At 34.5% G+C, this 17,224-nt stretch overlaps 1 protein-coding gene across 3 annotated transcripts; it reads right to left on the reverse strand.

Annotated features, from left to right (window-relative positions):
* On the reverse strand, nucleotides 11,465-14,070 carry LOC18791714 (NAC domain-containing protein 35). 3 transcript variants are annotated; one of them, XM_020559403.1, is made up of 4 exons: nucleotides 13,828-14,070; nucleotides 13,498-13,755; nucleotides 13,078-13,346; nucleotides 11,465-12,488 (listed from the first exon to the last, which is right to left on the reverse strand). In XM_020559403.1, the coding sequence occupies exons 2-4, from the start codon at nucleotides 13,730-13,732 to the stop codon at nucleotides 11,628-11,630; spliced, it is 1,365 nt and encodes a 454-aa protein (XP_020414992.1). In that variant the 5' UTR covers nucleotides 13,733-13,755; nucleotides 13,828-14,070; the 3' UTR covers nucleotides 11,465-11,627. The 3 variants fall into 3 exon arrangements, with proteins under 3 accessions (XP_020414992.1, XP_020414998.1, XP_007225578.2); XM_020559409.1 differs by having other exon boundaries at nucleotides 13,979-14,056; XM_007225516.2 differs by having other exon boundaries at nucleotides 13,498-14,069.

The raw sequence follows: 17,224 nt of genomic DNA on the forward strand, positions 1-17,224 counted from the left end.
ACCAAAAGTTCTTGAGGCCCCAATATTACACAACTATTATAGTTGAAGATTATGATGTCATGAACTAGAAGTTCATTGACCGAATAACTTTTATGTTGTGACATGACTATCTTGGCAATCCATGTCCCACAATAATGCATAAGATTTTTATAAATTTGTAAGGACATCGTTTAAAGACTCAAATTATTGTCTTGTCCAACAATATCATTACAAAGAACGCTCACAAATAAAAGCTGTCATAAGATCATCTCAGTCAAAAATTGACTTTGAGCCATCTTTCCTGAAATAATTCAAAGGGATATTTGTGAGCCTATACAACATCTAATTATGGATCACTTCACCAGTTTTACTGAATGTGCCTACTAAAATGGTCACATATTTGATAACGACTGTGAGTTTATTTTCCTACATTTTGAGACAATTTTCCCCCCGTTAGGAGGAGAAATGACAATTCCTAAAGAACGTCGTGAAATAGCGTTGAATCAATCCGCTTTTGTCTCATCAAGATAATGCATATATAAGTTGTACATATGCTAACATGGATTGATATTCTCGTATCACAATCCATTAACATGGTGACTATATATATAATGCATGCCTGAAGCATGTCAGAAATATAGGTTCTAAAAACTTAACTCCCTAGAAGTGGAGATTATTTGAAAAATTCAAGCCCTATAAAAAAATAACGCTCTATAGGAGGTTATGATCTGCACATTCTAAATAATTCATTGTAAAAGAGATGTTTGTCCCATAAGTGACAACATAAGCCCCTGAAGAGGCATTGGTACCCCAAAGCAATGAGATGATTATAAATTATGCATGTGCATGCACATAAGAATTGTGGGATCACAAATTGATGATACATTTGGTTTATTGGTAGCTACTACAATCATCAAGGGCTATGATTATATTAAATCACGTTTCATGAATGTCGACAAGTTAAGTGATTGGCCAAAAATGGAAATAGGCAATTCTATTTATCACTAAATAAGAAGAGTTGGATATTGAACCTATAACTCAAACACCAAATTACAAATGCTCAGTATGAAGGTTACGAATTGGTGTTTGTGAAGTGAAATAAGATCACTAATATGACATAAGGTTTCCTGGGAGAGACATGTGGTTTTAGTCTCCAATCTCATCGTAAATGCATCCACATTTCTATAAGTGAGGTTGTTACTTTAACGCAGAACTTATAGTATGTGTTACATGCATATTTATTAAGACTATATGGTACATGAAAATCCGCAAAGCTCATGAAATATTTGAGATATATCGGATGAAGCAACTTCTTGAAGGATATAAAGTACCATAATATTCTTAATTAAGAGTTAACACTAAGAGTTTGAGTATTTTGAATTCAAATTTGATATTGTTGTAACATATTCTAACTACTAAATTAGTTGTTGATACTCCTTAAGATTTCAATCATTTGAAAAGTGAAAAGCAGGTTGAATAGTGTGATAGATGATCATGTATGAAGACAATGTTGCTTGTATTGCTCAAATCAGAGAAGGAGAGATATTAATCAGGGGGAGATATCAATCAGGGGAGATATCAATCAGGGGAGCATCCCAATTCTACTACATTCAAGGCAGATGCGCGTTGTACTCTTTTCCCTTCGACTAGGTTTTTTGTCCCACTGAGTTTTTCCTAGCAAGGTTTTAACGAGGCAATATAAGCTCATCCAACACCATATCAATGATTCAGAAGAAAATTTCACTCTTTTTCCCTTTCGCTTTGGTTTTGTCCCACTGGGTTTTCCAAGCAAGGTTTTTAATGAGGAAACAATGTCATTGTATGGTGGACATCCAAGGGGGAGTGTTGTAAATGCATGAGTTTGTGGATGACCACCATACCTCTTAATATTCCACCGTTGGATTTTATGTAACCTATGCACTAAGTATTTGTAATTAGTACTTGTAACCTATAGGTATATTGTAAATGATGGTATTCAATCTTCTATCTTGTAAGCCTATAAATAGGTGGTTCTACCAAAGATTAAGAGATGAATAAACATGGTGAAGCTTTATCTTTAGCATATCACTTCTCTCTACATTTTCTCCCTCTAGTTTTATAACAAACGTATTATTGTCTACATTCTTCATTCATTCATCCCAAGCCCAACTAAATTAATTAGTAAATGGAAATTATATATTAGAGTTTTGTACTAAATACTAATAGTGAAACTCCAATGCATAAATGAGTGGAGTTACGCAATGCATTAAGATAGATTAATAAGAAATCAAGAATTTGAGGTTTTTCCTAAGTGCTTAGTTACTTTTAACATTTGACCAATTAGGGTTATGTTTGATTTGTGGTCCTAGAAAGTAAGCTGTTTTCTTGGACTTGATTTTTAGTTAGATAGAATAGCTGGAGCTCAAACCCACGAGTTCGAATCCAAACTGAAATGAAATTCTTACAAATATTTTCAAGTGTAAGGGCATTTTGGTATTTTAAAAAATATTTGAATTTTAAAAAATTAAAAATTTCCTCCAAACCAACCGACCTAATGATTAAACCATTTACATGTTTGGTTCATATGAAGGATTTGATGGGAAATCATTTCCTATATCATTTTTCAAGGGATGAGAAATGGAAGATGTCTTTCCCATGTTTGGTAATGTTGGGAAAGTAACTATGAAATATCACTTTATTTTCTTTCCCATGTTTGGTTTGTGTAGGAATATAAAATAAAGTTTGTTTAATTATACCCAAGGAGGGAGGAGGGTTACATTTTCCCTCTATTTTCTCATGTGCTAGGCAACCATTTCCCATGTCTGGGACTTACTAAACATGGGAAAACAATTGATTTCCTATCTGTTTCCCTCTTTTCTGCCAAGGTGGCCGATGGAAGGAACTTTTGGTCCTTCTTCTCTTGAGTTGTGTAGGTGTGCCACCACCAAGCCACCGAATGGCTTGGATGGAAAGGGTTGGATAGATATGTTGCGCTTCAGACTTTTGATCAAGTGATTGATCAGCCAAGCAAGGAACCTCCTCCTGGCCTAAGTTCTTTTACTTTTGATCAAGTGATTGATCAAATGTTGCGCTTCGTATGGATGTTTTTGTGATTCTTATGAGTTTTAAGTGAAAATGATGCAATTAAATTAAAGATGTGATTAAACTAAAAGACGAGAATTAAAGTACAATAAAATAGATTAAAGCGATAAACGAAGAACGAAATAAGAACGATAAACTAAATTAAACTTAATAAAAGTTCGATAACAATGAAAAGTAAAGCAATGGAAATAAACTTGAATTTAAAAGCAAGATATTGTAAATGGTAAGAAAGTAAACTTACACTAAGAAAAGAAAGAACTTGCTAGATTATGAGAGTTCATCTTCTTAAAATTAAAGAAAGATAATTACTATGTATTTATAAGTAATTTTCTTGGTTATATATATATATATATTATTTTATGTACTAATAAATATTTATATCTTATTTTATTACATATATTATTTCTATTATATATATTATATGTATGTATTAGTAAAGTGGTTCTTGTAAATGTAGTTACGTGTCAAAGAAAAAAACATGTTAAGTAAGCATGGCTATGGTTATTAGCTTTGTCAATTTACCAAGAAGAATAGAATAGGATTGGAGGAATTGGAAGAGTCACAACGTAAGACATTCTTCCTCATCTACTACATTAATAACTATATATCTTACTTGGATAGCAAGCATATAAACCGGCATTACACCATCCAATAGAAAATAAGTTATTGCCGACTTATTCCTTTTATATATATAGGACATTAGTTGCACAACAAATGAAAAAAGAAAGTGAGAGAGAAATAGTGGTAGAGAGAAGTAAGAAAAAGAGTGAGAGACTAAGTTTGTGAATGCGATGGAAAATTGGGAAACACCTTACATTTCTAGCAAAAACTTTAGTGTCAAGGTAGGGGTTTCTTGGGGGCCTTTTTCAATGATTGATTTAATTACATTTCATGAGCATTATATTATGCGTGATATGATTATTTGCTTAACATTCTTGTTACAATTGAATGTTTTTCCTGGAATGTTTATGTGTTCTTGACTGGTTGAATAATGTTGGCATAATTATATATACATTGGTGATGTTTTAAATGTTACATTGTTGTGAGATATATGGATATGTGAAATGCATAATTATATCATGTCATGGAAATTAGTTGAAGTTGTTGGGTGGAGAAAATAATGGAAAAAAGGGTAATGGAAATAGTCTTTTGTGTAGTTGAGTCTAACTTTTGACAGGTACTAGATCTTAGGGATCCCACAGTGCACATGGTTTTTATTGGGTGATTCGGGACTGGCGACAGAGAGTTAGACAAGATGACTAACAAAAGGGGAATGATGGGATGATTGAGATGGGTGTTAGTTCATATAAACGAGCATTCGGGACCAAATGGTATAAGCATGGTATGGGACGTGCAGGTTTGCTTGTCCAGTTATATGAATTAATAGGAGTGGATGAAGAGCAGCATGCATTATTATTATTAATGTGATTTTTGTCTATGTGATTTTTGTCTATGTGATTGTATGTCACTTAATTTCATTATATATCAATTTCCTGTAAAAAGGTTTATGTCCCTACTGAGTTGTGGTTTCGCTCACTCCCTAACAGATTTTGCAGGTATCGAACCTGAAATCTAGAGCTTGTGATAATTTTGGCATATGTACAGAGTGTATTGTGTACATAACTTGTGGATGAATATTGAGCTACTCTTTTAGTGAACTCTAGAGTAGTTCTAACTTGTAAAATAATGTAAAAACTTTAAGATTTCAGATACTGTCGTTTTCGCTGAATATTCGATGTGAAATATTTATTTTATTTATTTAAATGTTTCTTCACATTTTAATTATAGTTTTTATTAAATTCTATAATTAAGGTGTGAATCACGTCTTAACCCAAGGTTACTTAAATCTGTGGGTTGGGGCATGACATAGATTAAGTGCTTGAAAAGTAAAATCCTAAGTCTAGGAAAAGAAAAGTGCGAGACGAAAAATAGGTTTGTATGTCTGATGATGTGTCTTCGCCCTTCATCTGATGAGGTATATAGGGGCATCCGTCAGCCCATAGGCTGGCCATTAAATGGCTAAAGGTCAACTTCGTTCAAAATCTTTCATTGTGAAGCCTCCAAATCTGTTGGATCACATTGATGGAGACATTCTGATTGCTTGATTATCTCTTCTTTTGGAATACTCCAGATTGTCGTTAATCTCCTTAATTTCCTTCCTTATGAAGCCTCTGTCACGTGCATGCGATCCTCCGAAAATCTTGGCTTCGAATATGTGAACCTCCGAGACTTTGGCTTGACATCTGGTGAGACATCGTAACTTCTGGAGTTCTGATCTTAGTTGAAACACCCATTGTTGTTAGTGACTTGGAATTGCTCGACCGGATTCGGAGTTGGGTTCCCACCTGGACTTGAAGTAAAGTTCCACCCTGACTTGGGGTTGGCTTGGAGTTGTGTTCCACCTAGACTCTAAATTGGTTTGGAGTAGGATTCCACCTAGACTTGAAATTAGTTTGGAGTTGGATTCCACCTTGACTTGGAGTTGGATTTGATCCGGCTGATTGGATGACTCAATCTTAGCTGATCAAAGACATTGATCTTGGCTTATTAAAGGCCTTGATTTTGGTTGATTAGAGGACTTGACCTTGGCTGATCAAAGACCTTGATCTTAGCTTATCGATTACCTTGATCTTGGCTTATCAGAGAACTTGACCTTGGTTGATCAGAGGACTTGACCTTAGTTGATCAAAGACCTTGGCATTAGCTGATCAGAGGACTTGACCTTTGCTGATCAGAAGACTTGATCTTGACTGATCAGAGACCTTAATCTTGGCTGATCGAAAGCCTTCATCTTGGCTGATTAGATGACTTGATCTTAGTTTATTAGAGGACTTGATCTTGGTTTATTAGAGGACTTAACCTTGGCTGATCGAATGCCTTGATCTTGGTTGATCGGAGGACTCGATCTTGGGTGGTTATAGGACTTGACCTTGGCTGATTAGAGGACTTGACCTTGGCCGAATTTTAGACCACAACTAAACACCCACTTCAGAAGTTCCAGATGTTCCGACTTTAGAAGTTAGATGTTTTCAACCCGTTGTTGGAAGTTGGGTTTGGACTTCTAAGTTCTTAGTCTAAATTATGGTGGAACATCGTGCATCTAAAGTTATAGATTTTATTGAAAATAAAACGACGTAGGGTGCATTTGACCGTTAGGCACCTTGAGTAACCAATTTATATTTTGGCCTATTCATTTTCCAGGATGCATGGTCTGACTTTGACTAGGCTCAAACACCATCCCCAAGCCTCATTTCCTATGAACCAAACGCAGCCTTAGGTCGTGCAAATCAACCCATCAATATCCAATGTTTCTTACCGCAATGATGTGTACAGCTAGCCACCACCATTTAGAAGCTCTCCTCGACCATTATAGCACGAGTGATCTTCCATCCTTAATTAAACTTCAATTAACAACAAACAACTCAATTAACACCTCAAATCATGTAACTGAAGCTTAATGAGTCAAAAATTCTAAATTGAAGGAATTTCAAAACTTAACCAACAATTCTCAATATTTACCTTAGATGTTTGGGCTCAATCCATTGAGGTTGTGAAAATGGTTCGTCAATTCAAGAAGGAAGAAGATGAACCTACCACTTCTGGATTTTTATCCCATATGGTTTTGCGTTTTTTTAAAATCCTTTTTGAAGCTGCACAATTACAACGCCTCATGTATCAATTTTTAAGTGAAATAACTCTGAAGATTCATTAAAAATACATTCGAATTCCAAAAAATTCACTAAAAAATGCCATGAACTCATAACTATACATGTAGTTTCATCTCATGACATCCAAATAACCATTCAAGAAAATTCTTAGTATTTTCTTGTATACTTCTAATTACCACAAATCTTATTAATCCAAATAAATTCCCAAGAATTCCATAAAGTTTTGAAAATTTATCTAATACATTCTAAGCACCATAAAATTTTATGGTTCTCACAATTGATTACAAGTGGATATTCACCATATTGATGGTATTGTGGACAGATGAAAGATCGAATGGTGGGTATATTGGAAATATGTCATGAAAACCAATCAAGAGATTAAATTTTTTAAGGATATTTCAGTTACTACCAATCGAAGTTAAATCATAAGGGCAATAGTGTCATTTCAAAAAAAAAAGTTTCATTAATAGTTAAGTTATCTAGAATGACAAGTCCATGGGCTATTAGACGAGGAAAGTAATCTAAAGAAGTTAGATCCAAGAGACCCTTTCTCCCAAGCTTATATCCTAAACTCTTCCTAGTCATAGGATCATACAATTGGGCATTGACGATCTGTAAAGACTAGTATACAATATATCTGCTCAATTGGGAGGATGGCTAGTCTTAAGTCATTTATGTATGGACATTAAGATAAGTGTATGTGTGCTCATTAGAGAATGAGTACACTTTCCCCTCTTTTTACATTTGAGAAATGTAGATTCTTGAGCATGCCCGCACTTTGAATAAAAAGATCCATGGAAGAGGTTTAGGTTAAATCTCTAAAATTAACCATTTGCTTCTGTTGCTTCTCTTGAAATGTTTTGTGTTTTAGTAGCTTAACCAACCTAAGAAAATCTAGAACATCCTTCAGGGTAAGGAGTATACACAAACGTATGATGTAGATTATCAAAAGACCTTTGCTCTTGCAAAGATCAATACAATTCTTGTTCTCGTCTCATTAGCTAACTAACAATGTTTGACCTTTGTTGCAATTTCGAATAAAAATGCATTCTTGCATGGTGATTTTAAAGAAGTAATATACATGGATCTTCCTCCAAGTCTCATGACAACTTTAAAAGAATGAATGGTATGCGAGTTGAAGATGTCATAATAAGCGCTAAAACAATCGCGAACGGCATGATTTGCCAGATTCACTTCATTTATGAAGAACTTTGAATACAAACAAAGTAATTATGATCATACCTTATTTTTTAAGTGGAAAAAAATGATAAAAGAATTGGTTTGATCATTTATGTTGATAAATGGTTACTACTTACAATGATTAGGATGAAATTTAAAATTTGCAAATGTATATGAAAATTGAATTTGAGATAAAAAAAAGTTGGGAGATTTCAATTACTTTCTTAGGATGTAGAAGTTGCTAGATCAAAATCTAACATCTTCCAATCTGAAAGAAAAAAATGTAATGAATATTTTGACCGAAACTAGTATGCTCCAAACATCATCACCTAGATGTGGAGAGCTATATCAATGTAGATTGGGTTGGCTCTATCATTGTATTCCAACTTTCTGCATTTTACATTTGTTGGTGGTAATCTTATGACTTGGAGAAGCAAGAAACAAAAAGGTATTGCAAGATCTAGTGTTGAGGTTGAGTGTAGAAGCATGTTTATGGTGTTTGTGAGTTATTTTAGCATATAAACTTTTGGCAAATTTAGGGTAACCTAAGAGAGTTATAAGATTGCATTGTGATAATAAATGATTTTCCATTAAGGAGAAATTTGACCGATATTTCATTAAGGAAAAATTTAAGGCTGGAATAATTGATTTTCCATTTGTGAAGATTGAAGACCAACTATGATATTCTTATGAAGACAATCTACAATTGAGTTCTTCAAGTCACTTGATCGGTTGGATATTGGAGATATCTATACACCAACTTGTGGGAGAATGTTGGTAATTGTGCATGTTAATTAGGAGATTTGTTTCATATTTTAAAGAACTTAAATATTCTAATGTAATTGATACTTTAATTGCTTCCCTTATTGTACACACACCACAATATAATGTTATATACATTTATCTCCACAAATAGAAAAAGATATAGTAGAAAATTTTGAAATATCTTTGCTTTACATTGGAGTGTATATAGAGTTGTGTATAAACGCAAAACTCGAAACTCCTAAACCCTATATATCACTGTCAAGGGCGGCCCTGGGCCTGGGCCCCGTGGGCGATGGTCTAGGGCCCTTGAACAAGGGGGCCCAAACTTTTTTTATACTTGTAAAAGTAATATGTTGAGGCCCATTATAAATGTAATTTTTGGAGAGTTCAAAATAAGTCCCAAATAAAAACCACTCAAAATCTTTAACAATACAAAGCCCCGTATTTAAAATTTATTAGTTGACAAGAAATATGCAATTAATCAAACACTTCCATCAAGAAAATGTTTAATTCTTCTAGTTTGGTGATTTGTTTGTTATTGTCAACTATATGATAGTTTGCATTTGTTACTAAGCCAAAAAATATATATAAACTATGATTACATGCAAAGAGAAATTAAGGGTTTCATTTTAATTTTTGACTTTAAATCACCTTCTAGGCCTAAAGATTCTCTTGTGCTAGGTTGTATAGGCTTTTAGCTAACTGGATAGAATTTCTGGAATGTCAACATGCATGCAGTTGCTATCTTTTTGGCCCCGTTTGGTTCATAGGAAATGAGACTTAGGGATGGAAAATCAATTACTTTCCTATGTTTGGTAAGTTCATGCATGGAAAATCGTTGTTTGACCCATGAGAAAGTAGGAGGGAAAGTGAAGCCATCCTCCCAACTTGGGTTTTGTTTTCCCTCCTCATAGAAAAGTTTGGGGAAATGAACCAATATTAAGTACACATTTTTCATGACCATTTTGTCCCCATTAACAATTTAGAATTACAATATATTAATTAATGCATTATTTTTTTATTTTATTTAATATGGGTATAATTAAAAATTTATACAAACTTTGTTTTTCATTCATACTCAAAACAAACATAGGAAAGGAAATAAAGTATTATCTCCTAGTTACTTTCCCAACTTACCAAATGTGGAAAGAAATCTTCCATTTTCCATCCCTTGGGAAATGACATGGGAAATAATTTCCCCTCAAATTCATTCTGTGAACCAAACGAGGCCTTTAAGCCAAGCAACATATATAGTATCACCATCTATTAATTAAGGAATAAATAAAATAGAGAGGGCAATAGCTATAAATTAGGTCATATATACGTATGTATATATTCTAGAAGAAGCATTTGTGCCAAGTGATATATAGCTAGTCTAAAAGTCTGGCGTGCGAATTGCAATTTGCAATGCCATCATATCATATGCATCATATGGACCTCTCTAGATAGAGTCTCCTCTCTCTCTCTCTCTCTCTCTCTCTCTCTCTATATATATATATATATATATATATATATATATATGAATGAAGAAACAAGTAGAGTAGCTCCTCCTAATAGCTATAGCTCCACCATGACATTGACGACGCACGCACAGCTGCTCGCCTGCGGGTCTCGTTGACTTGTCAGTAGTACGTATTTAGGTTATAATAATAATATTAACTCCAACCTACCAATTCATTTCACACGCAGTTATGTTAACTTATTATTATATATCCCCACCCCAAAAACACGAAGAAAGACTTGAGGTAGAGCTACACCGGATCCCAATGAGAATATATAATCTCTGCTATTATTAGCTGCCTTGCCTGCCCCATGCTCTCTGCTCTCTCTCTGAATGTGTGTCTGTTTTGTTTGTGTGTGAGAGAGTACTACTAGAGTGTGAAACACAGTACTCTCTCATTAATCCAACTCCTTTCTATTTTATAATATATCACATGAAGAACAATACAAGACTTATATATTCCAATTTGCGCATGTGTAGAGTCTAGAGCACTTGTGGACTGTGGTCCAACTACCTCCTTTACAAGTTACATCTGCAACACTTTCTCAGATATGAACCATGACATCCTCACTACTCATGTGGCCTATCTATTGTGTTAATGCGTGGAGAGGGCGGTTTCCCCTATTCCTTTTATTTTATTTTATTTCTTTGATCGTAAATTTCTCAACCTCTATTCACATGAGTGGAGGTGGAAGAGTTCAACCAACTGAGCTATACCTCATTAGCGAAACTTTAAAATTGTTTATTTTAGACCTCTCATGTTATATTAGACACTAATTTTGGTCTTTCAATTAGGTATGTTATTTTGAATATACACAAGTAGATATGTTATTGGTCATATTATTTCTAGGTAAATTGCATATCCCCTAATAGGATGAAAATCAAAATGCCCCTATAATTTAATCATTAACAACACATAATGAACCTTTTAATAACTGGATGGCGAAACCTATAATCATCACTTCTAATAACATCTACTTCATTGACACTTGTTAGTTAGGTTGAAATCTTATAGAGGTTCAGAGACGATCGATCGTGAAAAAACAAACAAGGGGAAACAAGAGTCACCCCTGACACCCCATGTATATGACTTTGAAACCCTAATTAAGCACCTCCACTCATGCATTCAAAGACAGTAAGGGTTATATCACATGTTATAGCGGCCATAACAAAAGGCAGTACGTAGGAATTAATTAATTAAATTAATATCCCATTAAACCAAAACCCTGCCAAAGCAACATATGATATACATGAGTCATCACATATTAAAGAAGAAAGTATGCATAAACAATTAGAGTACTGGATTATTAACGACAAACCAGCTAGCTAGATAAATCATTTATTAGAGTTTAGAAGTAGCGAGCATATATAACTAATTAATTAAGTAGTGTATCGGTGGAATTAATAGCTATATTTATATATATATATATATATATATGTAATTAATTGATTGATTACTTGAATGGATTGTTGTAGTCCGGCCGGTTTGGATCTGAGATTGGATTCCAGTCCCATAGGCGGTCGGAGAAAGCAGTTGGAAGTGCGTTGGGGGCCAGCTGCTGCGGCGGTATAGCTGATTGTACATGTGGTGCTACTGCAGGGAAAGTGGAGAAAAGGTTGTTGGGTTGGGGATGATGATGAGCATCATCATAGTATTGTACCACATGATGATGTACATGTTGTTGTTGGTGATGACTGGAAGCTGCAGCAGCCTGCTGCTGTACATGTTGGTAGGTCAAAAGTCTATGAAGATCATCAATTGCATTCATATTGGAAGACGAAACAGAAGAAGAACCCGCGGTGAAGAGCGTTGCAGATGAATTAGTACTACTGGGAATCAGTGAAAAGCAATTAGCCGCTGCTTGCTTTGAGTTTGATTGGTGCAAGAAGGCCGCCATCCCTTCTTCCTGATCAAGTGGATGATGATGAGCTTGTCCAATGTTGTTGTGGTGGTAGGCGTTACGCTTGGAAAGCCCAAGAACTGTTGTGACATCTGAATTTCCGCTGCTTCCTTCAGGCTCGACGCTCATCTTTTGATCCACCTGATGCTCATGATCCTGATGAAATTGCTGTGATTGGCCTTCATTAAAAGCTTGGAGTTTCTCCATGATACTATGAACTGTGTTAATATTATTGTTATTAATATTAGTACTAGTATTGTGCTGCTTTTTGTTGTCTGATGATATGGTCGTGGATGGAGCCACAAGTACCGATGATCTCGATGTGGATGCTTTGGAGGCCGGGAGGGAACGAGGGAGCGATGGGTGGTCTTCAACTCCAGCTCTCTTGTACACTCGACATAGAGATATTTCTCCCTGAAAAGTAAATTCAAGCTGAATTAACCATCCCTCAATCCACTCAAAGCAAGAAAGGAAAATTGAAATTATCTGTGTCATCCATCCATTCTGCATATTCTCTTAATTCATTTCCTTTCTACTTGCGAGCTACGGGTTCATGTACTTTGCTGTATATGAATTTCAGCAGCAAATTAAGATGGACTGATTAAGCCCTATAAAAATTATACAACAAACACGGAAACTCATGATCAATTTTTCAATCTTGTCCCTGGAATTTTATTCATTAATTTGTTGACAATTTTCGTGCCAAATTATTCGCCCCGAATGAAAGAGAATCGATCGGGATCCAATTCAAAACTAATATTTGGAAATTGTGTGCTAGCTAAGCTAGGTTTAGCAAACTGAAAGTTATTTTTTCTTTCTTGGTCTGAAGCAAACTGAAAGTATATGGGCTGTACTTTGTCTTATATATCTGTGTGTAAAGTTGAAGATTGTGAATGGGTATAACGTGACTCAATCATCAATGGTAATTGAGACCTAATTAAACTTGATGTTTTTGGTTTTTGTTTAAATCTACCTATATAAATATACATATATACATATGTACCTTTTGATATCGTTCAGTTTCATGATGCGGCAAGCGATACTCGTTCATGATCCAGCTAGTTCGGATGCCTTTGGGAGCTTTCCCAGAGTAAAAGACTAGGGTTTTCTTGAGCCCAATTGAGCGGAAGTTCTCGCTTCTGATCATGCGGTCGGCTCCGGTGGCCTTCCAGTACCCAGAAGTAGTCACCCGGTTAGGCCTATCCCCGTTGCGGTACTTGCGGTCTCTTGGCACATAAAAGAACCATTCCTTTTCTCCAATTGCTGCCATGGCTGCACGCACGCAATCAAACACAGCGATAAATATCCAAGGATTAGATTGAATTGGATTGAATAATTCACATGTGCTTAATTTAGATAGGGAGAAAGAATTTTCATTACATATGTATTGCGTGTGTGTATATATATACAGTTAGTTAGTTACCTGGAAGCTCCCAAGGGTCATAGCGATAAAGATCAAGAAAAGTAATGAGCTCAACGTTGAAGCGCTTGCCCTCAACCTTACGGCGAAGGTAGAACTCTACGAGTTCTTCCTCAGTAGGGTGGAAGCGAAAGCCCGGCATCACCATGTCGTGCTCATGCTCATCATCATCATCACCACCATCATGATGATGATCATGATCATGATCGGCCTTGTTGGATTCGTCGTTAACGCTCATAGTTGATGATGATGAGGTTGTTGCTGCAATTGCCATAAACTGATTAAAACTAACTCTAACTCTGATTAAAGCTCATGAAGCACCACTATACTCACTCTCCTTTCCTATATAGCTAGCTAGCTAGCTTGGGCGTCCCGCTGCCCTCTTTATACCAAAAACTCACTGATAAAAGAGTTATTTTGTAGCAATTAACTGCTATGCAACTGCAAGTTGTAGGCAAGATAAGAGATGGTTAATATGTCGTACCATGCCCTTAAAAAGTTTCTCTCACTTTCCCCCTCTTTCTCTCTCTCTCTCTCTCTCTCTCTCTCTCTCTCTCTCTCTCTTATTAATTTACAGGGAGAAGAAGAAGAAGAAGGAAAAATAAAGAAGAGAGAGAGAGAGAGAAGGAAATTAAAAGAAAAATGGAGAGCTTTAGTAAATAGAAAGATCTACATAGCTTTCAGGCCCTACATAGAAGAGGTATGCGCTAAGGTGTTTAAGATGAGAAAGTGACATTTCAAAAACAGGGACAGGGTGGCCACAGCCCCTTAGCGGTGCCCCTGGACCTTTCTTTCATCTTTATAATTAAAAAAAATTATAATTCTTTTTGTTTTTAAATTTTATAATCTTCAACAAGCTCAAATCTATTTTACATTGAACCCATTCTATTGTTTTTTTTCCCCTAGAAAATTAGATATATATATATATATATATGTTAAATATTAATTAACAGACATAACTATCAACTAATGCTGCTGTTAGCAAATGTTATCCCTTGAGCATTTTCCTTCTGAAAAACAAGTTTTCTAACCTAATTCCAACCAAAAAAGAAAAAGAAAAAGAGAATAATGTAGAAAACCCAATTTCAGCATGCCATGTAAAATCTGGGAAACAAGACTTGGTTGTAGGTAGTATATAAATTATGCAGGTGTCCCATTTTCACAAATTATTGTACTGCTTGTATGGTATATATTTTTTTTTCTGAATGTACATGGCATGCATGCTCATATGAATTTGACACACATTGTTCTTTTGTTAATACAATAATGTGGTAGGTATCACGTGCCATGTAAGTTGGGGTAAAAGGAAAAAGGGATATATAATAGCATTTTCCTTCACTACATGGTTTACTGTGCATTTAACTCATCTATATGCACTCAATTTCGAGTACCTCTTCTATTTAGATTAGATTAATTTAGAGTTGTTTAGACTATAGTTTGTATATAAAGAAATTATATGTCACATGAATAAATAGAATAAGTCTATTAATTGTTTATTATTTTTATGTGTATAATTACTCTTCTTTCACCATTGCTTACTAATGTTGTAAGCTTCTTCTTAATGCGGAAAGGGTGATTCAAACTAGGAATATTTTTCTACATTTGGAAGAGCTAGGAGTACCCTTATCCAACATTGAAAAGAAAAATACCATTATAATTTGGAAAAGAAATATCATTAGAGTAATAATTAGTTGGTAAGTTGCTAAAAATTGAAGTGCATAAATATATATATTAAACCGAGTTCAATTAAAAATAAGTAGTAGAAAACTTTTTTTTTTCGGTTGTAAACCCCACATAACAACAGCCAAATTTTGAACCTCATAGTCAGATTTGAGTTACCACATTTTATTTTATGTTTTGTTGTAAACCCTTATTATTTAAAAACCAAATATAGTTTATCCCTAATAATTAATACAAATGGAGAATTTCTGGAAAAATTTAGATGATTTTTGTCGTTTCATTGCGGCTTACGCTTTCTAACCGATAGACCGATAGTGCATTTGTAGGCTAGCTAGCTGTCTTGAGGGTCGTTGGTTGATTAGTTGGATTACATTTTGATTTTGTTGATATTATATTATTTTATGTCGGAAAATGCAAGAAATTAGAATGCAAATAATATGCAAGAAATTAGCATTTAGGTTTGTAATGAAATTTTTTATGTAATTCGAACAAAAAAGAGGAAAAGCAAAACAAAATCAATATAATAAAGTAATTTCGCATTATGCATCCCAGTTGTATGAAAGTAATTGGCGGGAGGTGGCGGTGTGGGGCTTGAGAGGAGCAGACGCATGCATGCATGCATGCATTATGTATGCATAATGCATAGGTGGGGTTGGAATCGATATATATAATTTATATAATTTTAATTATATATGCAATGCATATAATTATATATGATGGTATGCTGAGTGTATATGTGAGTCAAGAGAAACCCGTGACCAATCTCTTTTCCTGATGTCTGATAATGACACAAGGTACGGTTTTCCTCTTCTTTTGGTTGTATTATACATATTATTCATGTCTTTATTTTTATTTTATACAATTTAATAATCAAAATATTTTGCCAAATGTCTCTTTATACATGTGAATTTTTTATATATATATATATATTTTTAATAAATAAAATGAGTTTTTTTAGTTATTATAAATAAATGAGGTTTAAAGTCAACCAAATTTAGTAAATAATTTGAGACACGAAGTTAGTGAATTTATAGTTATCATGACCAATTAATGTCTAAATTAGAATTAAGCACCATATAATCTTGAATTTGAGAGCATGGGTGGATTCAAAGAGGAAAGAAATATTTTTGAATTTGTCACTGGTTGAGAAGTTTGAATTCACTGGAATCACCACTTGCATGATCATGACTGGTCATCATCCAATCCAATCATGTCATCATCATCACCATCATAATCATTATCTCTCTCCCTCCAATATGGATCATCATAGTCATTATCTCTCTCCCTCCAATGGATCAACCAGTTGTTTACAATTAATTAAAGTTTCGTAAATAAAACTTATTTTGGATTTTGTTTTTTTGCTCTGCTATGCAAAAGCCAAACCGTGTCGTATTAGAGGACTAAATACATCAAAATGGGTCCGGAGGAATCCAAGAAAAAAGAAGGGCGCTAAAGCTAAAGCTAACGCTAAGGTTAGTCTGGATATATCTTAGTAGTGATCGATCATGCATATATATATATATACAATACAAGAAAGTAGAGAGCACAAGTTTAAACGCGTGAAGAAACGAGAAAATAAATTCCAGTGAATTCTTGTAATTATTATCTGGAACCACACGCATTTTGCATAGAAATCACTTGCTTTATTTTGTCCTTTTCTCTCCAAGTCTCAAATAGGTTGAAAGAAAATAATGATGCCTGCCTTCGAGAAAGATCACTCACTTGACTCTTTCACCATGGGAGACTGCAATGAATACGCATATATATATATTTTTGAGACGCCAAAAAGAGAGAATTTTCAACGATTTTGACAACTTTTAACTTTTTATAATTATTTATCAAAGAAATAGAGGCTTGTCATATACTGAGAGTTTCAGTTGAGGAATCTTTTAAATAAGTTTAAATAAAGACATCCTTATAGGACCCATTCATATTATATTTTCATAATTGAAACCGTGTATCTTTTAGGAAAGTGAAACCTAGCTAACTAACTAGAATCAGCAAACCGCACAGTGGTGGTATTATTCCAACTAGAATCCATAGCTAAAAA

Source organism: Prunus persica, chromosome G1 (assembly GCF_000346465.2).
Source record: "Prunus persica cultivar Lovell chromosome G1, Prunus_persica_NCBIv2, whole genome shotgun sequence".
In the NCBI taxonomy this organism is placed as follows: Eukaryota; Viridiplantae; Streptophyta; class Magnoliopsida; order Rosales; family Rosaceae; genus Prunus; species Prunus persica.

Coding starts and splice junctions, on each gene's coding strand:
- LOC18791714 (XM_007225516.2), bottom strand. CDS start 13,768: ATGGCAATTGCAGCAACAACCTCATCATCATCAACTATGAGCGTTAAC. Junction 13,347..13,497: donor TGACCCTTGGGAGCTTCCAG/GTAACTAACTAA, acceptor GCGTGCGTGCAG/CCATGGCAGCAATTGGAGAA. Junction 12,489..13,077: donor AAACTGAACGATATCAAAAG/GTACATATGTAT, acceptor TTTACTTTTCAG/GGAGAAATATCTCTATGTCG.